Source organism: Symphalangus syndactylus, chromosome 12, assembly GCF_028878055.3.
Source record: "Symphalangus syndactylus isolate Jambi chromosome 12, NHGRI_mSymSyn1-v2.1_pri, whole genome shotgun sequence".
Lineage (NCBI taxonomy): Eukaryota > Metazoa > Chordata > Mammalia > Primates > Hylobatidae > Symphalangus > Symphalangus syndactylus.
In genome coordinates this window covers 66270540-66294938 of record NC_072441.2, presented here as the reverse complement: position 1 = coordinate 66294938, position 24399 = coordinate 66270540, and the positions used below count along the sequence as shown (strand labels likewise).

The 24399-nt window shown below is 36.6% G+C and overlaps 1 protein-coding gene across 5 annotated transcripts in view; it reads right to left on the bottom strand.

Moving 5' to 3' along the window:
• The window catches only part of MAGI3 (membrane associated guanylate kinase, WW and PDZ domain containing 3), a 280859-nt gene that overhangs the window by 18613 nt on the left and 237847 nt on the right, over positions 1 to 24399 (bottom strand). For all 5 annotated transcript variants that reach the window (XM_063625725.1, XM_063625727.1, XM_063625724.1 and 2 more), the window contains exons 11-16: positions 23250 to 23281; positions 20376 to 20532; positions 17684 to 17775; positions 15800 to 15992; positions 12961 to 13149; positions 7705 to 7890 (exon numbers count right to left, since the gene is read on the bottom strand). In XM_063625725.1, the coding sequence (XP_063481795.1) occupies positions 7705 to 7890; positions 12961 to 13149; positions 15800 to 15992; positions 17684 to 17775; positions 20376 to 20532; positions 23250 to 23281 (849 nt within the window). The remainder of the gene's footprint in view (positions 1 to 7704; positions 7891 to 12960; positions 13150 to 15799; positions 15993 to 17683; positions 17776 to 20375; positions 20533 to 23249; positions 23282 to 24399) is intronic.

Genomic DNA, 24399 nt, shown 5'->3' with positions numbered 1-24399 from the left:
AGACCTACTGCTCAGAAAAAAAGATTCCTTTCAAAATATTACTACTTACTGACAATGCACCTAGTCACTCAAGAGCTCTGATGGAGAAATACAAGGAGACAAATATTGTTTTCATGAGTTCCAATACAACATCCATTCTGTAGCCCATGGATCAAGGAGTAATTTTGACTTTCAAGTCTTAGTATTTTAAGAAATATATTTGGTAAGTCTATAGCTGCCACAGATAGTGATTTTTCTACGGGTCTGGGCAAAGCAAACTGAAAACCTGGGAAGGATTCTAGATGACATTAAGAACATTCGTGATTCATGGGGAAGAGGTCAAAAATATCAACATTAACAGGAATTTGGAATAATTTGATTCTAGTTCCCATGGATGACTTTGAGAGGTTCAAGACTTCAGTGGAGGAAGTAACTGCAGATGTGGTAGAAACAGCAAGGAACAGAATTAGAAGTAGAACCTGAAGTTGGGACTGAATTGCTGTAATCTCATGACAAAACTTGAACAGGTGAGGATTTGCTTCCTACGGATGAGCAAAGAAGTGGTTTCCTGAGACGGAATCTACTCCTGGTGAAGATGCTGTGAACACTGTTGAAATGACCATAAAGGATTTAGAATAGTACATAACCTTAGTTGATAAAGTAGTGGCAAAGTTTGAGAGGACAAAGTCCAATTTTGAAAGAAGTTTTACTGTGGGTAAAATGCTATCAAACAGCATCACATGCTACAGAGAGATCTTTAGTGAAGGAAAGAGTCAATGTGGCAGATTTTATTATTGTCTTATTTTAACAAATTGCTACAGCCACCTCAACCTTCAGCAACTACCACCCAAATCAGTCAGCAACCATCAACATCAAGGCAAGACCCTCCATCAGCATAAAGAGTAGGACTTACTAAAGGCCCAGATGATCATTAGCATTTCTTAGCAATAATGTATATTTTAATTAAGGTATGTATATTGTTTTTTAAGACATACTGCTATTGCACACTTAAAAGACTACAGTATAGTGTAAATATAACTTCTATATGCACTAGAAAACCAAAAAGTTCATGTGATTCACTTTATTGCAATATTCACTACCTAATGGCAGTGGCCTATAACTGAACCTGCAGTATCTCCAAGGTATGCCTATAATAATACACTTAAAAGAAAGTGTATTTTCAAAAGATAAAAACAAAATCCACAGGTAAACTACAGCAATAAACATTATAATCTATTGAGAATCGCCTTACCAAGAGTAAATAAGAACCCTATGAGAGAACATTCTAGAACTCTAAAACTCTATTAAAGGACATAAATGATGATCTGAATAATTGGAAATACAGTCCATGATCTTTGGTGAGATGACTTAATATGTAAAGATATTCTCCCCCCCAAAATATATATACACACACACATATATATTTATATACACGTATACACAATATATCCCCAAAAAACTGCACTTTGATTTTTTTGGAGGAGCTTAATAATTTGCTCTAAAATTTTATATAGAAAAGTTCCATGAATATATAGTCAATTTCAAGAAACAGGGAGACAGATAGGTTTGCCCTAATAAGCAGATATATTAGGATGTATCACAAACTTATAGATAAAAAAAATAAAAAAAACACACACACATATATCATCAGTCCAAGAACAAATAAACTAATAGGACAGAATAGAGAACTTGGAGACTCATGTTTAAAGGGGAAGTTGATATATAGGAGAGATGGCATCACAAATAAATAAGGCAAAGAAGTGCTGGCTAATAGCTGGTGTTGGGAAATCTGGCTCATCTTAAGAATAAAAAATAAAACTACATCCCTCCTAAAACTACATACAAAGGTAGGCTCCAGATGGATTAAAGACCTAAGTACAAAAATCAAAATTACAAATCTGGTATTACATCATATAAAAGAAAAATCTCTGATGTGGGGAAAAAATGACTTAAATAAAACCTCAAGAGTTTAAGCTGTAGGTAAAAAGTGACAAATTTGATTACATCTAAATTAAGAATTTCTGTATAATAAATGGTACCATGGTCAAAGAACATACAGATGGCAGAAAAAGATATTTACAGTCTCTAAAACAAAATTGTACTACTGAAGTCCATACAATTCATGAGCATCCACTAAATTTCAACAACACAGAAATCCCACAAGAAAAAAACTCAAGCATATGAAGAGATGCTGAAATTCATGGGCAATCAGAGAAATGCAAATTAAATAATGAGACAACACCTTCATCCTTTAGGCTGGCAAATTCAAAAGCTGATAATACCAAGTACTGGTGGGGAAGTAAAGTATAAGAATCCTCAATGTTTTGCTGGTGGGAGTAGATGGATGCAACAATCTGACAATATTAAATCAAGCACCTGTATACCCTCTGATCAAGTAATTTCACTTCCAGAAATTCTCACACTGTTTTTTTTATTTTTTAAGAGATAAGGTCTTGCTATGTTATCTAGGCTGGCCTAAACTTCTGGGCTCAAGTGATCCTCCTGTGTAGCTGGGACTACAAGCATGTGCCAACAACGCCTGGCTTCTCACACTGTTTTGTAACATAGATATGTGAAGACGTGTATTATAGAATTGTTTGTAATACTGCAGTGTTGTAGGCAATGTGACTGTCTATAGGGAAGTAGACAGGTTATTTGTGGTAAATACTCATGGAAAACAGTCAAGCAGTTAAAAGCAATCAATTATGTTCACCCAGCAATGCAGATAAATCTTAAAAACATATGATGCTATGATACCAAAGCACAAGCACCGCCCCTGCAAATAGAGGAATTAGATTTCTTCAACACTGAAACTTTGTGCATCAAAGGATAGTATCAAGAAAGTAAAAAGACAAATGGAGAATGGGAGAAAAATACTTGCAAACCATGTATCTGATAAAGGTCTAGTATTCAGAAAACAATTCAACAATAAAAAAGACAAATAACTGAGTTATAAATGGCAAAGGATTTAAATAGATGTTTCTCTATGTAAAGAAGATTTACAAATAGTCAATAAGCACATGAAAAGATGTTCAACATCATTACTCATCAGCAAAATGCCAATCAAAACCACAATGAAATACCATTTCATACCCACTAGAATGGCTAGAAAACAAACCCCTGAAACAGAAAATAAGTGTTGGCAAAGATATGGGGAAATGGAAGCCTCATACATTGCTGGTGGGAATATAAAAGGGTGCAGCTGCTGTGGAAAACAGTTTTGAAGTTCTTCAAAAAGCTAAACATAGTTACCATGTAACCCAACAATTCCAATCCTAGGTATACGACCAGGAAAAATGAAATCATACAACGACACAAAAACCTATCAAACAGCGTTTGTAGTGGCATTATTCACAGTAGTAGAAACAACTCAAATGTCTATCAAATGCTTAATAGGTAAGCAAAATATATGTATGCATAATGAAATATTATTCATTAGTCATAAAAAGGAATGCAGTACTGATGCATGCTACAACTAGGACGTACCTTGAAAACATTTTGCCAAATGAAAGAAGCCAGACACAAAAGGCCACATATTGTATGATTCTATTTATATGAAATACCCAGCAAATCCACAGAGACAGAAAGTGGATAAGTGGTTGCCTAGGGATGGGGGTTTCAAGAGAATGGGAAGTGATTTCTAATGGGTATGAACTTTCTTTTTGGAGCAATAAAATGTGGAACTAGTGGTAATGATTGCAAAACCCTGTGAATATACTAAAAACCACTGAATTGCACATATATATATATATATATATATATATATATATCTTTTTTTGAGATGGAGTTTCGCTCTTGTTGCCCAGGCTGGAGTGCAATGGCGCAATCTCAGTTCACTGCAACCTCTGCCTCCTGGATTCAAGTGATTCTCCTGCCTCAGCCTCCTGAGTAGCTGGGATTACAGGCACGCGCCATCACGCCCAGCTAATTTTGTATTTTTAGTAGAGGTGGGGTTTCTCCATGTTGGTCAGGTTGGTCTCGAACTTCCGACCTCAGGTGATCCGCCTGCCTTGGTCTCCCAAAGTGCTGGGATTACAGGTGTGAGCCACGGCGCCAGGCCGAATTGTATGTTTTAGAATAATTAATTTTATAGTATATGAATTCTATCCCAATTAAAAAGAAAAAAAAAGACACAACAGCTAAATATCATGAGGAATACTGGATTGGATCCTAGAACAGTAAAATGGCATTAAAAGAAAACAACAACAACATGGTTCTGAGAAAAACCCAGTGTAAAATCTATAACATTTACATAACTCAAAAATAAATGCCAACACACAACAAAAAATGTATTTTAAAAGACGTACAAATAAAATGCAGTACATAAAACATACTAGAATGTTTGCCAATGGGAGCAGTGAGAGAAATGAGAGTGGAAAATGGAGACAAATGGGAATAAACAGATAAATCAATTGAAAACAAAACAAAAGTATTGCAACACTACCAGAATCAATTCCAACAGGAGTGCTTGGTAGCCTTTGGTAAGTTATGTTCACTCTTAAAATTAACAAGGCCTGACAAAAAATTTGAAATTAATTTTGAAAAATTATATAATTTAAGTTTCTTTTTACAGTAAGCAGGAACTACCAGATATAGTAAATTTATGTTCCATATTTAAAAAGAAGATACCATAGCGGAGGAAGAGGCGGTAGTGTTGTGGGGAATGCCATATGATAGAGAACAGTTTCAAGTCCTGGCTACAGTTTGGAAGTCTTTTATGAAACACGACACTTGCCTTACCATATCCTTGGCAACATAGGCACAAATATTAAACAGCATCTAGCAAATGGGGAAAAAAGGATGGAGGGACCAAGAGTTGTTCATTTTCTAGGTAACTGTCTTTTACCTGTCAATGGGGAATGGCTGATGGAGAGAAGGGGAGAAGTATCAGATGGGAAGCTCTGCTGCTCTGAGGTATTGATCTGAATGTGTGGTTTCTGAAAATAGCTTTAGAGTTATAAATATTCATTTGACTCGTTAGTGCAGTTGATAGATTTTATACTGAATTTTATAAGAACCTGGAAGACTTACAAACTCCATGAATGAGATCTTTATGGACAGAAGGAAGATTTTCTGTTTTTTCCTAAGAAAAATAAGAGATTCTGAATGTTTTCACAGTTTAAAAAAACCTAGAGCATAATAAAATAGTGTGTGATCACTGAAATGTGATTTAACATATAAAATGTGACTGTATTTTAAGAGGCTGTGGCTGCATACGAAATATACTTTAAGTATATATCTTCTAGGGAGCTTCCCTCCACCCTTCTCTTTTCTCTGAACACGAACTGACATTATACAGGAAATCTTAAGTGTCTGTCCACAAGTGTTTGGGCCAGAATGTGAAAGGGAACTTTTATTCTAAGAAAAATTCTGAACAATCTTGGATAATCTCTTAGAGAAAATACCATCAACATTAAACTAATTTTGGGGGAAAAGTTTCTGGAGAAAGAAGTAGTTTTTTTTCCTAACAATCTATCCCAAGGCTACCCAAAGTGTGGTTCACAGACGAGATACACAGATATTGAGAGTAAGCATTTAGAACATTTTTTAACCACAGGCAATTCATCTAACTGCTCTGTGACTCAGTTTCCTCATCTATAAGAATTGGAAAACCATAGTGCCTGCCTAGGATTATTGTATTAGTTAATATATGTAAAGCATTTAGGACAGTGCCTGTCACATAGTACACACTTACTAAATACTATTATTATTTCCTTGGGAAGTGAGATTAAACAGAGACCTGAATGAGGGAGCCAGTCATGTAGGTAAAATAATGATATTAGATGAGCACCGTAGGGTATTTATGCAGTTTATGTATATTTTCACCTTTAACCCCTGATGATAATCCTGAAATAGATATTACTACTCCAGTTCTACAGTTAAAAAAGTGAAGATTAGAAATATCATGTAGCTTTTTTTGTCATGTAACTAGCTAATGGGTATGTGTGGCCTTTGTCAAAAGCCTTACTTCTTTTATTGGGTTTAAATCGCCTCTGCTTAGGTAATGCGACAGAAGGCCTCAGAACTAACATCTCCTAACTTTTACTTTGTTCACTCATTCGTTTACTCATTCCTTCATTCAAAAAATATTTGCTGGCCAGGCACGGTGGCTCATGCCTGTAATACTAGCACTGTGGGAGGCTGAGGCAGGAAGATCGCTTGAGCCCAGGAGTTCGAGACAGGCAACACAGTGAGACCCCATCTCGAAAAAAAAAAAAAAATTAAAAATTATGTAGTCCTAGCTACTCAGGACGCTGAGGTCAGAGGATCACTTGAGCCCAGGAGGTTGAGACTGCAGCGAGCCATGACTGTGCCACTGCACTCCAGCCTGGGCAACAGAGTGAGACCCTGTCTCAAAAAAAAAAAAAATGCTGAGCATCTAGTATCATTGTCAAACAATATGTTTTTTTGTTTACAAAGAGCAGACCATTTAAATAGGGATAGAGTTATGTAAGAATGATGTCCAGTGAAGTGCAGAGATAGGAGGTGCTATGGGAGTTGGGGTTGGGGTGAAGGCCATGTACATAGAGGCCAGTGAGGCCCAGCTTAGAGAGGGTATGGAGAGAATACTGAGAAGTACATTTAAAAGGCAGGCTGAGAGCAAAATCACAGAAGACTTTCTGGGCAGAGAGTGGGGAAGCAGTGGAGGTTCTACAAGGGATTATTTTAGAAAAGAATCAGCAGAGTCTGAGAAGAGTATAGGAATGGAATGCAGAAGGGAAAGAACAAAGGCAGGGATGTCACAGCATCTTGGAATCCTGCCCAGAATTCGACAGGGCCTAAGGGAGCAGTGAAGTCAATTCATGTCCATGCAGAAATAACCCCTACAGCATCTTGAACAGATTTATGTAATACCTTAGAAATAAATGGACGAGAGTGGTGTGGTAGGAACAGAAACAAAAGGTACAACCAGGAAGTATAAAAGACTTGGAAACCAACTAGATTAGAGAGTCATGGGAGAAAATGGAACATGAATACACATTACAGTATGAGGAATTTTAATATCAAAGACTGACCCTTCATAATTCTGTTTTTGGCTTCTCCTTGTTAGTTTTGCAAAATCAGGAAAAATGAGAGCAGTACATAGTGGTTATGTTGTAATTCACAAAGAATATGGACTGGCTAAAGATGGTTCCTAATTAGAAATTCTTAATGATCAAAAGGCAGCTTTACAGCAAGGCAAGACATTAAACATGTTTGTAAGACTCCAGGGCTGCCAGTATGTGTTTTATGCCCCACTTACTAGCCATTCCCACACACTCCTTTACCCTGTTTACGAAGCAGCTGCCCAGAACAAAGCCCTGCCCCCAAGGAAAGGCACACTGTGGCATGGGCCTGACATAAAAGACTTGATATCACCAGTGACTTTCTTTGAACTGTTTAAAGGATTTTCTCTCACTGAAGCCAAGACTTAAGACATTATTTTAAGAAAATAAGATCTGAAAAGTACTACCCCTCTCTTTCACTTCTGGGTGTTTGCTTCTCTAGCACATAAATAAATGGTCCACACTCACTAGCTGGATTATTTTTCTTGAGCTGCTGGCAATTTTATAATAAGTTGTCTTTTAAGTTCATTAAATCGAAAAGGGGAAGAATGAGACTCTAGCATGCATACACAGTTCTATCCCTGCAGTGATTCTGGTAGTGCTGGAGGAGGCCACTGCCTCCCACAGGCTTTGTGCCTCTCGGATCAGCTTGGGGCAGGAGGGTCTACTGGCTCCTTACCTTCTTCAGCAATGACCGTTAGTGTGACGGTTACACCAGCATCTTTGATCAGCTGAACAATGTTATCATGAGACAGTTCAACAATGGACTGCCCATTCACTGCAGAGATATGATCTCCAACTTTCAGTTTTCCACAGCGGTCAGCCGGACTTCCTTCTATGACTCGGCCAATTTTATGAGGAATAACTATGGGAAAAAAACCCCCAGGTTTTTCAATTATTTAAGATTTCTGCTAGTGTTAGATTTATAATCAATGTCATTTAAAAATTCAACATAACATCAAAGAAAATTATTTAAAAACATAACAGAAAAGTACCACACGTCATCATCCCATCCAAACGGAACTATTTTCATACTTCTCACTTTTGCCCACATGCATAAATACTCTTTACACAGTTGTAATCATAGCATATAAACCTCTTTGCTATTTTCTACCTACCAGAAACCTTTTTCTAATTTTTACATTCTCATCCCAATTGTTCTGTTTAAGAGCTACTAATCTCACTGATACCACCTGACTGATCAGATGTCTCATTGTTTATTGTTGGCCATTTAAGCTGCAACAAGTTTTTAGCTATTTTAAAAACTGCTACAATAAGACTATCTTTGCTTCTGTTAAAGGGGCACTTGCTCCCATAAGGAACCTTGTAAATAAATGCAGGTCAAACTCAGGTTTAGCACTTGGTAGTTATTGGTCAGAAATTCAGGTACAGTGAAATGACTGACACTTAAAATGAATCATACTTAATTCCACATGTAAATTAATTCCTCTTATTTACGCCTTGGGCTCTTTTTAAAATTTGAAAAGCTGAGTGTGGAATTGGAACATTAAATGTTAACTGTTAAGACTACTTGACTCATGGATCAAATTCTAAACCAAATACACAAAGCTGAGTCTAATACAATTGCAAAGATGCTCTGTGTAGCTCTACTGTATCTCTAGCTTATAATGCTAAGGGCCTTCCTGGACTAACTATTAAGACACTCTGCTATTATTATAGCTTGAAATGAGTTCTCTTATATTCAGGAAATCTTGTCAAACAAAATATTTTCCACCATGCAACCGGCAGCATTTGTATTAGGAAACAAACGTTCCTTCTATGTTCTCCGAGAATTTCCTAGCCTAGGTCAGTAAACTTTAAACTTATCAGGTATGTGGGCTCCTGCTGACTACTGACTGATTTGAATAGGGATAATTCATATTTTTGAATGGCACTGTGAATGATGTTTAATTTCCACAGTAAAACCTGCTCCTTACTAGTATTTCTGAATCATATCTAGGAGTATGTAAGAGACATTTAAATAGACCTTCGTTTGGAGTAGAAAAGTTATTCTTTATGATGATTTATTTCCCTACAGGCAGTGCCCTGGCTCTTCTAGGAATACACAGTGGCAGATTTTATCTTAAAATAGTACATCAATGTTGGAAGGAAGTGCCTTTTAGCTCTGAATTATGTCAAGCACTTATTATTCTATTTTCCTTACAAACAATGTAATTAGAGAAATGCCAGTGCAGAAAGGGCCATGTCATATCAGGCATTATGAGTTGATTCACTAATTCTACAACAGGTGGCACACCAGAAACATATGGCAGGTCATACGGTGGCCCTGTGGTGACCTTCTAAATCATTATCTCAGTTATTCTCCTTCTTACAAAAGATTGACTCAAACATAGTGTTCTTTCTAGAGCCCCTGAGAAGAAAACCATTCAGTTCCTTGGCTCACTAAAAGGCGCTTGTTCAGACTTGGGAAAGCATTAAATAGAATTAATCTCTGAAATCTTAGTGGTCCCCTTTCTCAGCCTGCGAGCGATGTGGTAAAAAGAATTGGCGCATGGTGGTATACAGCTTCCTAAAGGGCTGGTTGTCTGGGTGAGGGAAGGTAAAAGTAGTCAGATTGTTCCTGTCTTAGTATTTATAGCAGTGTCACTAGAACAGTTAAAAATAGCAAACAGACCAGTAGAAAGGTAGCTTCTGAACATTTTCTAAACGGACTGGGAAACTGTTCAAGGTAACCCCTTAGAGTTCACATAGCTAGGGAAAAGCCTTCAGTCCTGCCTTGTTTTTGTTGATACACAAAGTCTACAGGCATTTGCCATAAAGCCAACTTATCCATCTTCATTCATCTTTGGCCTAAATCTGTCTCATAGCCTGGCTTGTCCAGATCCTGAGATCACTTTAGTGCTCTCAAAACATTTCTTTTCAGGAAACAAAGAACAGTAACTGGAAATGTTCCCTTTTCAAAGAAATCCTTTGCAACCAGAACTGAAAACTATATGATAAGAAGGAATAACACTAAAAGCTCTGAAGTACTGGTAAAGCAAAAACTAGCCAAGTCTTTTTAATCTTAAATAGAGGCCTTTTCTAAGTACTCCATTCATTCAGCACTTAGACAAATTGTGAGGATGCTAGACCTGGATCCCTGATCTTTGAAAAAGTCAACAGTAGAGAAACTCAGAATTCCATAACTGGTACCACAGATGCTAGTAGGAACTCTTCTTGAGACATAAGTCATCAGAAAATACCTGAGATGAGGTCCATAAAGAATGATCTGGCTGGGCACGGTGGCTCACGCCTATAATCCCAGCACTTTGGGAGGCCAAGGTGGGTGGATCGCCTGAGGTCAGGAGTTCGAGACTAGCCTGGCCAACATGGCAAAACTCCGTCTCTACTAAAAATACAAAAAAAAATTAGCCAGGTATGTTGGTACATGCCTGTAATCCCAGCTAATCGGGAGGCTGAGGCACGAGAATCACTTGAACCTGGGAGGCAGAGGTTGCAGTGAACCGAGATCACGCCACTCCACTCCTGCCTGGGCAACAGAGTAAGACTGTCTCAACAAACAAACAAACAAACAAACGAACAAACAACAAAAAAGAAAAGAATGATCTATTCTGACAGACAGGTTTCCTGCCTTTCCACCTGTGCTAACTCCTTTCTGAACCAAACCTTCTCTGTCATACAGTTTGCAGCAAGTGTTCAGTCTCTCTGAGTGAAAGCTCCTCATTGGAGCTTTCCCAGGACCCTTTTTCTGTCTATATGTGAAAAATAAAATTCTAGCAAGAATACTCTCAGGCCTCAACATTTTATGAGATTATTAACTAGCATTTCAGTGTGGTTTTACACCATGACTGAAAATCTCAAGTACTTTACATAAAACTCATCAACAACCTGAGCCTAATTTACCATTCAGCCTGATAATTAATGAGCTGCAAATACTCATCTCCTGCCACACGTTAGCTGCTGCCTCAATCTTACATTTTAATTGGGCTTTCTTTCCTATCTCATTATTAAGTATTGACGAACTTTTAAAAGTTTTTTTTAAAAGAAAAGTTAAGAGACGGTGACAATTTTCTAAATAATGATGATGATAACAATGGCAGCAGAAGCTACAACAAGCAACAGCAGCTAACATTTACTGAAAGCCTTGGCTAAGGGCTTCACATACCCTGTCTCCTTTAATCCTCACATTCGTGAGACAGGGAGTGTCTCTATCATCCTCATTTTATGGAAGAAACTGGAGCTCTTGGAGGGAAAGTAATTTGCCCAAGATCAGACAGCTATTAAAAGATATAAGCAGGACTTGAATCCAAGTTTGTTGGATTACAAGACACAACACTTAATGACACTATCTTAAAGAGATGAAGTACCTCCATAGGTAAAACCATCACAATAGTAAAAAATGATTGAAACAAGGAAATATAAAACTACTTAAAGATTTTTAAATTTTTAAAAATTTACCAATATATACAAATAAAAATACTTAATATATTAAAATTTAATATAACATGTTAAATATAAACAAATGTAAAAATATGCTTAAACATATTTAAGCAATGAAACTTATTTTACTGAATTCCTCTATATAGCTTAGTTTTATGGTGAACACCAAACTTTCCCCAAATTTCTGTAGTGCCAGAAAGGGAATATCTTCAGTATAGAAAGTGGTTAGCATCTATCTGCTAGAGTAATAGTCTTTCACTGTTTTAGTTAATCTGAATGCCTGGTGTTATTGTATGTTACGAGAATGACAATATCATTATCCTAAATGGTTATCTGTTTTTGGAAATACTGATTCCAATGATACAACATGAAAACCACCTAAAAGCTGCTTTCCTTTCATTTTTCTGACACAGGCCATATTATCATCCTCACAGCATCAGTGACAGTTCCAGTTCCAAGTGTTTCCATGGCAACTGCTTTGGGAAGATGGAAACTAGTATCAGTGAGCAGTGACCTAATACTATAGCAATAACTCATCCATGTCATGGACTCTTTTTCCCATATACACTTCCATTAATTTTAGCAAGATTTTTGCAAATTGATTTGGCTCACAACACTTTCCTAAAAGTGTTTTCTTTTTTTTAAACTAAGGTTTTAGCAACCACTTGGTCTAAAAGGATCTCATTATTCAAAATATAATCAAACTGACTTGTAAAGGCAAGGGCATATTTTCATGTGGTCAAAGATTTTTATTATTTGACTTGGAGCTGGTTCTCATATTCAACTGGATTTTATATTTATATTAAAAATTATTATTTTATAGAAACATCAAGACAAATATTTCATTTGCTGGATCGTAACAGCCCTGAATATATCAGATGTAATTCCTCCTTTGATCATGGAACTGATATAAATACGTCCATCTTCTGGATTAGAATATTCTGTTAAACTTGGTTCAAGATATTTAGATCCATTTTCCAATTGTTGACAAAATTTTTACCTTTCAATGAAACATTTATAAAAGGTATGCCTCTTATCATTCAACAAGGGTAATTTATAGCTGGACTACAGCAATTATTATTAAATAATAACATAAAATATCTACGACATATTTGGGTCAAGATTTTTCTATTAATCTGCTTTGCTTCTTCTCAATTGCTTCTAGTCTCTATTTTCTACATACACGATTTATCCTAATTTTCAAAACCTATATCCCCATTTTCTTAAAAGTCAGCATTATACCTTTCATTAAATCCGTATCTATGACATACTGTCTCCAGTATAACCTTGATGCAAATGGAGCTACTGAGACTTATTAAATATTTTATAGAATGTGAGATAATAGATAAACTTGAAGCCTGGAAGGTTCGGTTCAAATCACCAAATTTTGAAAATAAGGAAAGTATTCACCATTCTTAAAAAGATAAGTACCGAAGGCATTTTATACATAGTTCCTAATTATTTCATAAACTCCAGTGGGAGCCTCAGAAAACTGGACTTGCAGGGAGAGACAATAAGATACAATAGCCCTTACCTCCTGGAGGTGGTTTGTTTTTGGAGGTAAGGATGACAAAGCCAAATCCTTCATTTTCTTTTCGTTGCAAGACAACATCATAGGGCTCCTGGGGTGCAGGCCTGGCTGGGACCTCTGTCCGGTTCAGGCGGGGAGATCCATTCTGTGTTGAAATGAAGGCCTGAGAGCTGTCGTCCTCAGGTTGTTTTTCTATAATAAACATGATCAGTTTTGATATTTCTGGAACATCATAATTTCTGGTGACTAAAGCGTTTTTATGCTAAGCCTCTCACAGAAAAATTCAGTTTCTAATAACATAAAGAATAGAAAAGCAGCCCCACATGTGAGCTTCGGGTATAATCTGAGTGCAGATGTAAGCAACAGCAGTCCATCTGACTTCCCAAATCCTCAGAGTGGATTACTGAAAAATACATACAATCTCATGTTATCTCATTTTTTTTTTTTTCCCGAGATGGCGTCTTGCTCTGTCACCTAGGCTGGAGTGCAGTGGCGCGATCTCGGCTCACTGCAACCTCTGCTTCCTGGGTTCACACCATTCTTCTGCCTCAGCCTCCTGAGTAGCTGGGATTACAGGTGCCCACCACCATGCCTGGCTAATTTTTGTATTTTTAGAAGAGATGGGGTTTCACCATATTCGCCAGGCTGGTCTTGAACTCCTGACCTCATGATCTCATTTTAAAGGAAGCTTTTCAAAGTTTCTGTGAGATCTGATAGTAAAAAAATTCTTCCTAAAACTGTTTTAGTTCCATCAAGGTTTATAATATGGACCAATAATTTTAACGAAACACATAATGAGGAATGACACATGAACTTCCTTTTAAAATCAATTATAAATATAATTTAGTTCAGTGACTGATATTCATTGATGTCTGTCTTAGAGGTTAAAGCATCAGGGCAGAAATGCTGTCCCATTATAACAGTTTGATACCTGTACAGGATTTGTCTTATATGATACGTTTTGCAACTGCAGTTTCCTGAGTGATGATATGAGTTCATCATTAGCAGTTCTCAGCCTTCCACCTCCCCAACCTCCACCCCGCAACTTGCTGGGACACATAACAAGCTGTCCACATGAACAGCAAACACTTCTGGGCATAGACAGGGTCATATGAAATTGCTGATAAATGGCCAATTAACCTACACCTTTTTCTGCTCTTCAAGGATGACATCAGAACTTGAGAATGACACAAAGTCCTAACTGATTTTTTAAAAAGGCCATATTTTTTGCCATAATTTGGTACAAACCATCGTTAATAATAACCACAACACACTGCAGTCATGTCCATATTTATAAGGTCTCTTTTTGGCTGAAAATTCACATGGTTTTAAGAATATGTTTTTTTCTTTTTTTTTTTCAAAATGCATAGTTAGAATGTATTAGCTAAAATGTCTCCAATAATACCAAACTACTATGAAACTTCTTCATGATTCTTTCCAGGGAAGAGCATAGGTTGTATAACATCACAATTTTACTGTAAGTAGTTACGTTTGGCCTCCAACACAACCAAATTGAGGCAGTACTGCATTACAATCTACATGCATTCTAAATGCCTGGTATTTACCAAAGGAGGCAGGCCTTTACTTTGAATGTTGCAATAAAAAATACGGTGCCTCATTTTTAAGAGTGATGTAAATATTCATCCAATTAACAACATTTATTAATGTCCACTTTGTATCAGACTGGCACTCTTTTAGGTGCTGAGCTTACGGCAGATAACTGAACAAATAAAAATTCATACCTTCATGAGGCTTATATTCTTGTGCTACAGAGTTGTATTTTTTTAATTTTAAAGTGGAAAGAATTCACTTATAAGAATTCCTATTTAATTATTCATAAAGCTACTGATGAGAAACTATAAGAGATATTCATATCCTAATGCTATGGTTTAAACCCTGATCTCTGAATTAAACTGCAAGTTTTAATCCAGGCCCTACCTCTTACCAGTTATTTGTTTCTCAGCCTTTCTCTGAGTAATCATAGAACTAGATAATGACCTCATAGTGTTGTGAAGATTAAATAAAATAATCCATGCATCTAGGACATAGTAAGCACTCAATAAATGTTAAATTATACTAAAACTTCTCAAGTAGAAACATCCTACTTTCCTTTAGTAGTTCAGATTTCACTGGGATCCAAAAATCTTTGTATATTCAGCTAGTGGGATATCTTGGTATGACTCAATAATTGTGTATTTGTTATTAAAAAAACAAAACAAAACAAATTTAGGCTGGGCACAGTGGCTCATGCCTGTAATTCCAGCACTTTGGGAGGCTGAGACGGGTGGATCGCTTGAAGTCAAGAGTTCGAGACCAGCCTGGCCAATGTGGTGAAGCCCCGTCTCTACTAAAAATACAAAAATTAGCCATGTGGTGATGTGTGCCTGTAATCCCAGCTACTCAGGAGGCTGAGGCAGGAGAATCGCTTGAACCCAGGAGGTGGAGGTTGCAGTGAGCTGAGCTCATACCACTGCACTCTAGCCCGGGTGACGAGTGAGACTCTACCTCAACTCAACAAAACAAAACAAAACAAAACAAAACAAAACAAAACAAAACAAAACCGGATTTAAATCAATACTCCCACCTATAATACGTCTGCAAAATGCATCAATATATGAAAATAATCTTAATATAGAAGCCCAAAATTTATTTTTTTATAGTAGTATTATTTCTGAATCCTTTTATCTTTGCATAGCCTTCCACAGTGAGGCCCTGGATCACACCAAATGGGTTATCTTAGATACTACTGAATGTAATAAAATAACCTGCAAAACTACACAGGAAGTAGACTAGTATCTTTGTTTCTTTTTTAACTTTTCAGAGCAGGAACAAGTTCACATACCTCCATAGAAGATCTTTCGTCTGACAGTTAGTAACACATGGCCATTTCGAGCAGCAGTTGTCATGAGGTCCAAGACTTGTTTGTGTGATTTCCCTTTAACAGGAATTCCATCAATGCACATTAGTTCATCAGCTGCACGGAGCCGACCATCTTTCTCAGCTGCTCCCAGGGGAATAATAGCCCCAATATATATCTGATAAGATAACAAAGTATAGTTTGGTCCACAGTGTAAAGTTTAGCTGAAGAGTTAAGGAATTCCTAACTTAGCATTGTGCAAACCAACAGATTTTTGCAGTTCAACTATGAAAACAGTCATATTTTAGAAAGGTATTATCTGAGAAAGTGCCCATTCTCCAAAATGGCACTTCAAATAACCACATTGTATTATGTAATCCCTTATAGATCTTCAGGGCTATGTACAAAGAAAATAGAAAATACAAAGTTGTTCGATAACTCAAAAAGCACCACCATTATCCCCATCATTACAATGAAACAAAACACTAAACTCAGAAAATATAAGTCTGCAGAGTAGCTATTAAAAGTCTGTTCAATGTCATCAGGCAAGATTTTCTATATACTGTTCACAGCAACTGGGATCATTCTCAACGGTACTCCCATCACATATGACTAACAGTACAAGTTCAATATACACAGCACAGAGACATTTCTTGTTTCTAAATCTCAACAGGAACAGAGTGGCCTGAAGCTTCACTTGCATCTAGGTGAACAAATCTGGTTCATTTTGCTCACCAGCATTAGAATCCTATAATTAGGCAATCCTGAATGTTTGGGCTAGTTTCAGAGCTGCTAAAATCTGACATTTAAGAGAAAAGAAAGGTTTCTTCTAAGTTGTTTGAGACAAATTCTTAAAATGTCTAAGTGAACATTATAAGTATCAACAAAATAGGAAGCAATAAAATAAAAATACAAATACCACCAAGAACAATTAAAGTATCTAGTATTTGTTTTACATAGGGCAACCTGCCTTAAGTTTTATGTGTTTCCAATGACTGTTGTAACTGTAACCAATATGACCAATTAGAACAAATTTATACTACATAAATCAAATGTTCTATTCAGAAATAAGAAGCCTGTAATTTTTAAAGATTATTGTTCTTCACCTAACTTCCAACCATATTTTTTGATATATAATATATTGATATTATATAAAATAAAATGCAAATATGTTCTTAAAAATTCTACAGAACACATTACTTCTTTGTTATTCAAACCAAGAGCAAAACTTAGAAACAAAACCCACTACATTTGTTCTCTAAAACAAGTTTATGTAAGAATCATGTGTAAACAAAATCCTAGACTTCAAATGCTTTGCAAATATAACCCTTATGCCTCTGGACAAAAATATTAATTATTTTATATTCCTCTAGTTTCAAAGGTACAGATGAAATGACATGCAAAGTACTGACCATGAAAATGCCAACCTATTAATAAGACGAGGTGAAACAATATGCACAGGCTCATGCCAATCATTTATGGAGCATCCAGAAGATAGAGTCATAGTGGGAAAGACGACATGGGATTATAGGTTTCTTAGAGAAGGAAAATGTCTTACTTAGACTCTGTTTAATGAGGGCAAAGGAAAATATAAACTTAAAATGAGTTTTATGTAGTTATTCACACAGAGAAGTAAATAAATTAATCACTGTCTAATTTGCAGCTGACATATTCAGTTTTTACCCACAGTTTTTAGCCTCAGCTACACCACAATAACTGAGGGATTATGATACTAATAGAAATGCAGTTATTCTTCATATTAATGAAACTGTTAGAGAAAAAAAAACGTAAAACACACCATAATCCACCAAATCATCACTCAAAACGTTTGAACAGGAAACAGCCATGTTCCAAAGAAGTGACACTTACAGACTGGTCAGGTCCATCTCCTCCTAGCACCCTGAAGCCAAACCCTGACTCTTGTTTTCGAAGAAAAACATCCAAATCTTTGGTGTTTGGTGCTAAGGAAAATCAGAAAATATAAATACTATGATTTATTTTAAAAGGATTAAAACAAAGTCCAATATTTAGTAGGATATTATAGAGTAACTCAATAAACTACAATCTCAGAACTTTTTAATATGGCAAATTTGCACAAGAGTGTAACACACACACAATTCAACTATAAATCCTTGTTTTGAGCTCTAAAGGAAACTGTATGAAGACTGTTTAGAAACATTTACTCTCACTTCCATATACTCAGTATTACACTGCCATTAACTTCTAATGCTGTCCAATCAATATAACAATGTTGAATTCAGAATGATCAAACTTGAGTTTGATATTTGACAGGTGCAAATGACCTAAGTTAACACTTGGGTAAGGCACATTAAATCCTGTACATTAAATCTGTATAGGCACTCCTGTACAGAGTGCCTGTAAAATACCTTATTCCTGCTCTCAAGCTAATACCTTTCTCTCAGAAAAGTATTCCATATGAACTACTTACCTAGCCTAGTTTTGCAAAATGATAGCATTTTAAAGGAGAATAATTAAGAGCTAACATTTATTATTAGCCCCATTTTCTAGGTGCGAAAACTGAGGGTCTAGGTAAGTTGGCCATTGTCACCTAGCAAGTGGCGAAGCTAAGATTTAAATCCAGGTTGATTTCCAGGGTCTAACCTCCTAACCTATACTGTCCTACCCTCAAAGGGTAGGTTGTATTCCTTAGAATATTAAGCAGGAGGATTGCTTGAACCTGGGAGGCAGAGGTTGCAGTGAACTGAGATCGTGCCACTGCATTCCAGCCTCGGCAACAGAGCAAGACTCCATCTCAAAGAAAAAAAAAAAAAAAAGAATATTAAGTCACAAAAATCTATTTCATGACTAAAATTTTTTCTTTGGGAAAATATTAATGTTATTTACAGGTAAGAAGTATTTACTGTAAAGACAGAAGAAAACATGTCAGGGAACTATATAAAAAGTGAGATTAGTAAATTCCTGATAATATTCTACAGAAGCAATATCTTTTGATATATACTTCCTATTAAAATTGTAGAACTTTAGAGATTAAAAGAGTCCACTTTGGGAGGCCGAGATGGGCGGATCACGAGGTCAGGAGTTTGAGACCAGCTTGACTAACATGGTGAAACCCTGTCTCTACTAAAAATGCAAAAATTAGCCAGGCATGGTGGCATATGCCTGTAGTCCCAGCTACTCAGGAGGCTGAGGCAGGAGAATTGCTTGAACCTAGGAGGTAGAGGTTGCAGTGAGTTGAGATCGTGCCACTGCACTCCAGCTCTGGGTGACAGAGCAAGACTCTGTCTAGGGGGAAAAAAAAAAAGAGTCATCAGTTCAACTGACTTATTTTATGGACAAAGCCTGATGGGACTGCAGAGTTTATACCAGTATTAATAATGTATCAGGCTATGAATGGAAAGTATGAAGAAAGGGATTCTACATAGTTATGCTAATTTAAATTATTGCTTTGCTATGCATACAACTGGTTTTCATCTTTCCGAATATGGCTTGGGATTATTAAGATGTAGTTCTGCAACTAGTTAAATAAGCATTGAGTCAACTACACATATATTCCACTTGTACATATCTTTTCCAAGGTAGATTTACATCTATTTCTAAGAACAAATAAATTTTAAAAAATTATACCTATTTAAATCTGCAATTTTACTTTGGAAAAGATTTATCATTAGTAAGTGAATTAGTAGGAACATGCATGAATTTCTGCTTATGCAGTCTCTCTTTTTATCTCTCAGCTGGACTCCTTTAAGAAGTCAACTCTTTAGTTTCTTCTTCAAATTGCACACCCTTCCTCAAACTGCATACACCTCTGATTCATCCTTCATACTCCTGCCAGAGAAACCTTTCTAAAACATAAAACTATGCCTTCCTTATAGTTAAAGGCATTCTGTGGTTCTCTGTTATTTATATGACCAACTCCAGCTCCCTTGGAAGGGCATCATTGGCCTTCCTCAATCTGTTCCTGCTCTCCTCTGTGACTTTCCTTGCCAATTGCACCCAGTGAACGTGAACTACTTGCAGAACCCAAGTCATGCAAGGCCAGTGTGCACGTGCTATTCCTTCTATCTTTCCCTTTTATCTTCCTCATAGACACTTTTTTATCCCTGATGACTTAGTTAAAGCTTTGCTTCGAGTATGAAGCTTTTCCTGACACTTTCTACTGCCCCCGCTGATAAAACTGAATATTCCTTCTTTGGATCCTAATTTATCCATTTCATCTTTCTATCACTGTACCTGTTAGGCTTATTACATGTATTTATTTGTATACTATTTGATTACATATTTGTCTTTTTCCATTTAGTTCTAATAATATTTTTGGGTGCAGGTCCTATGTAACCTATTTATCTCTGTATTCTGGTTACCTAGTATGGCATCTGGTAGATAACTACCACTTAAAACATGATTTTGAAAAAAATGAATGTGTGAATGTTGAATATACATGGAAGAAGTCCAGAGTTCTATTAAAATGGTAATGAAGGAATAACTTTTCAATATGCTTCTGAAAGATGGGAAGGTCCTAGTCTAAAATAAATCCGAATTTATCTTGTTATATGCTCTCCTGAAATATTCCACAACTACTTACGTTTATCTTCATATAAAGTCTTAGATTTCAGGTAGACCTCAGAAGGATCCAATTTTGGGGATCCTGATCTGATAATGCTGGGTGGAAAAGGCATAGGCTGGGGAATAGGCTCATTTATGGCCTCCAAACTTCCTGAATTTTCCTTTTTATCTGTTTTCTGAAATGGAAAAGAGCCTTACTTAGTATTTTTAAAAAATCCGATGGTTGATTAATTCATAAAACTGATATCTGAAATGGATATGTCAACTGATTATAGTTGTATAGGTGGCAGGATCAAAGACACAGCAGATTTACAGTTACAGGAATTCATTTTCATAGCAATGTGTATTTGGTTGAAACATATTTAACTTAAATTAGAAAAAAGTTTATAGTAATATCAACTGAAGAGCCTTAGTTAGTCCTATGTTTAAACAATTTTGCCCTTTTCTCCACCACCAAGACACAAATTGACTTTGAGATGAAGATAAATAGAAATACAACACAAGGCAGCACTTCTAAGTAAAGTAAGAGGGAGATTCAGAGAATATCTTCATAAAATTCTTGGCACGGCCCACCTCCCATTCACTGAGTTTAATTTCTAAGGAAGATGTTTAAGATAATACTCTTTCTAAGAAAACAGAAGAGGTTAACTCTAATTTAGGTTATAAAGATGGCACTGTGAAAACCATGCCTGGCCAATTCACATATATTAACAGAAAATGTACCATGCATGACAATTAGATAAGGGAAAGCATAGTAGCATATTTTGTTATTTTTCCTATTCAGATAGAACTTTCCCAAGATAACAGCCAAGCAAAATGACTTATTTAATAAAATGTTAACAATGAAATCCAATAAATGGCCTAAGAAATATGGTTTTGAGAGCAGCTTGTTTTCCTGGATTATTGTTAGGAGAGGGAGATTATGGATGTTTGTGATCATTAACAATGACTAGAATGCAGGGGCACCAGTTTGTCAGGGAGTAATCAGGGTTCAGCCACTACAAAGTGTTGTGCTAGAGGGGACCCTTCAATCACCCAGACCCAATGACAAGGCAGAGAAGCTAACAGTAGTCTCCTACCCTTTCCCCACACATCTTAGCATTCTGTCAGAGACAGTTAAAGTTCATCAGACCCTTCCATCAATTATAAAGCATCACGGCCACTGCGGCTGCAGTGGCATCCATTATGAAATAGATATGGTAGCACAGGAGTTAAAAATGATTACTAGAGGAACAGAGAAATGTAGAATACAGTGCAATTTGAACTGAATGGACAAAAACAATTTCTGTTCACACTGGAACCAAGTAGTATAAGCAGTCAATGAAAAGGGCAGAAGCTGGCCGGGCACAGTGGCTCATGCCTATAATCCCAGCACTTTGGGAGGCCGAGGTGGGCAGATCACCTGAGGTCAGGAATTTGACACCAGCCTAGTCAATGTAGTGAAACTCCATCTCTACCAAAAATATAAAAATTAGCTGTATGTGGTGGCGTGCACCTGTAATTCCAGCTACTGGGAGGCTAAGGCACAAGAATTGCTCGAACCTAGGCGGCAGAGGCTGCAGTGAGCCAAAATCACACCACTGCATTCCAGCCTGGGTGATGGAGTGAGACTTTGTCTCAAAAAAAAAAAAAAAAAAAAAAAAGGCCAAAAGCTGAGTGATTCTTTTTAATCCATAAAACAGCAAATTTGCAGAGGATTCCTACTTGGTGGGCTAGAAAGAACTAATTCATTTAATATAACCGTCTATAGTTTATGGTTATGGAAGGCCATCTTTCGATTTTGAGATAAAAGATTCCAAATCAGCAAACTAGAACTAAATTACAATTTTAAATAAAATTGTCTTTATATCCAAAACATTGTGGATACTTAAATAGCTACAAATGTGCACCTCGTAGAGTTTCTTCCACAATAGCAGTATTTGATGCACTCCTTTTTAAAGTTCTTATTCTCTGCACAGGTCGTTAAACAGGCTACGTGATTATTTATAAGAATGCCAAAGAAGACACTGTTTCAGGTCTTTCACTTTGACAACAAGCAAATTTAGCACAGAAGGCCACAATTACTCTAGAAAGTCTTGTTTAGTCAGCTGGACATGGTAGTTCACGCCTGTTTTCCCAGCACTTTGGGAGGCCGAGGTGGGCAGATCATGAGGTCAAGAGATCGAGACCATCCTAGCCAACATGGTGAAACCCTGTCTCTACTAAAAATACAAAAAATTAGCTGGGTGTGGTGGTGTGCACCTGTAGTCCCAGCTACTTGGGAGGCTGAGGCAGGAGAATCACTTGAACCCGGGAGGCGGAGGTTGCAGTGAGCCAAGATAGCTCCACTGCACTCCAGCCTGGGTGACAGAGCAAGACTCCGTCTCAAAAAATAAATAAATAAATAAAAAATAAATAATAAAAAAAAGCTTAATTTAGTCTTAAAAGTAAGAAGATTATCTAAAGGGGCCTGCATATTTATAGTCCCCACAAAATTATGTGAATTAGTACATCTTCTCTTCGGGCAGAGGCAAGACGATGCAACAGTTTATCATCTGTCTTAACATTTAGGTCCTTCCTACCTTGTTTCTCTGAAACACAAAAGTAAAAAGACCTCTAGGTTGGTTCTTTAATGTGTTCACATTTTATAACTTAGAGAACAGGATTATTGGTACAATACTAAAGGCCTTTAGTAGTCCTCCAGTTGCAATACTTAACCAGTGGAGCACATCTCCTCACTAGGGGGATTTTTCAAACGCTTCCCTAGTTTCTAATATATACAAGCCAAGAGCAGCACGCCTCCTAACTTCTCCCAGTCGATAATCATCCCCACAGTGAGCTCCTCTTACAGAGGGGAGTGTGGCATCTCTCTCAGTGTGTTGGGGAAAAGATTTGAGCACCAGTATATACTCACCATTTTGGCAGTTTTGGTTGGTGAAGGAGGACCTTAAAAAAAAATGAGCCAAAGTTTAAAACCAGAGGATGCATTCCCAGATCACAAATACTGCTAATGTTTATGATAAAACTAGCTTCAATTTTTAGTAGGCTAGTAAATTCTGTGTCTAACCTCCTATGTACCAAGCATTATACATATATTATCTCATTTCATTTTTATAACATCTGAAGGCACAAATGTTATGACCATCTCACAGAGAAGGTAAACTAAGATTCTTTCCTATACCAAAGAACCAGTAAGTGGCAAGGCAGGAAACTGACATCAAACCTGTGTGACATTGAACTTTGGTGTCTTTGTTATACTTGTTGAAGCCCTGGATTACTCTCAAGCACTCACAAAGAGATTTCTACCTTACTCAGAGCACATTCCATCATCACTGAGAGAAGAAACCCATATGAATCAAAGAAACGAGAATAAGAAAAAACTCCCAAAGAAGCTGAAGTGCTCATTTGCCTCAATAGTGAAAAGTAAAATCCAGAGAGATAAAAGAGTAAGTGGCTACATTTTATTCTTTAAGATACTAGTCACTTATAAGTATGGATTTAAGGAAGCATATTAAAATTAAACTTTGTGATTATTCCTTGGAACTGAATTTGTAAATGTCTGGGAGGAGTTCATGTCAGCTGATGACCTTGGAAAATAAAAATTATATTTCTCTCACATAAGCACTTTGTGGTTTAATTAACATTTACAGGCAGATACTAGAGCTTAAGATAAAAACTTTATGAGCACACGCTATCATGATTGCCTCTGCAGAACAGATTAACACACCATCCAACATTTTACTTATCCACAGAGATGCTAGCTCTTTCAAAACATCTTTGGTGTATTACAGAGGTCCAGATGACGCACCACTGGTTGAAAGAGTCAATTTCTATTACTGTCATCAACAGAAAAATGAAATTAAGATGATGTATTTCATTTGAGGTATCACAATGCTGTGACTCTCTCTAATCATTAAAGCCATGAATCAGATTTTCAAAAGAATACAGAGGGAAATAAATCCATAATGGACGTGAATGAAATCACTAATAACTTTTTAAAAACTGCTGAAAAAGATACTGCTTATGGAAACAATTAGACAGAACCTTAAGGAAAATGCGCACTA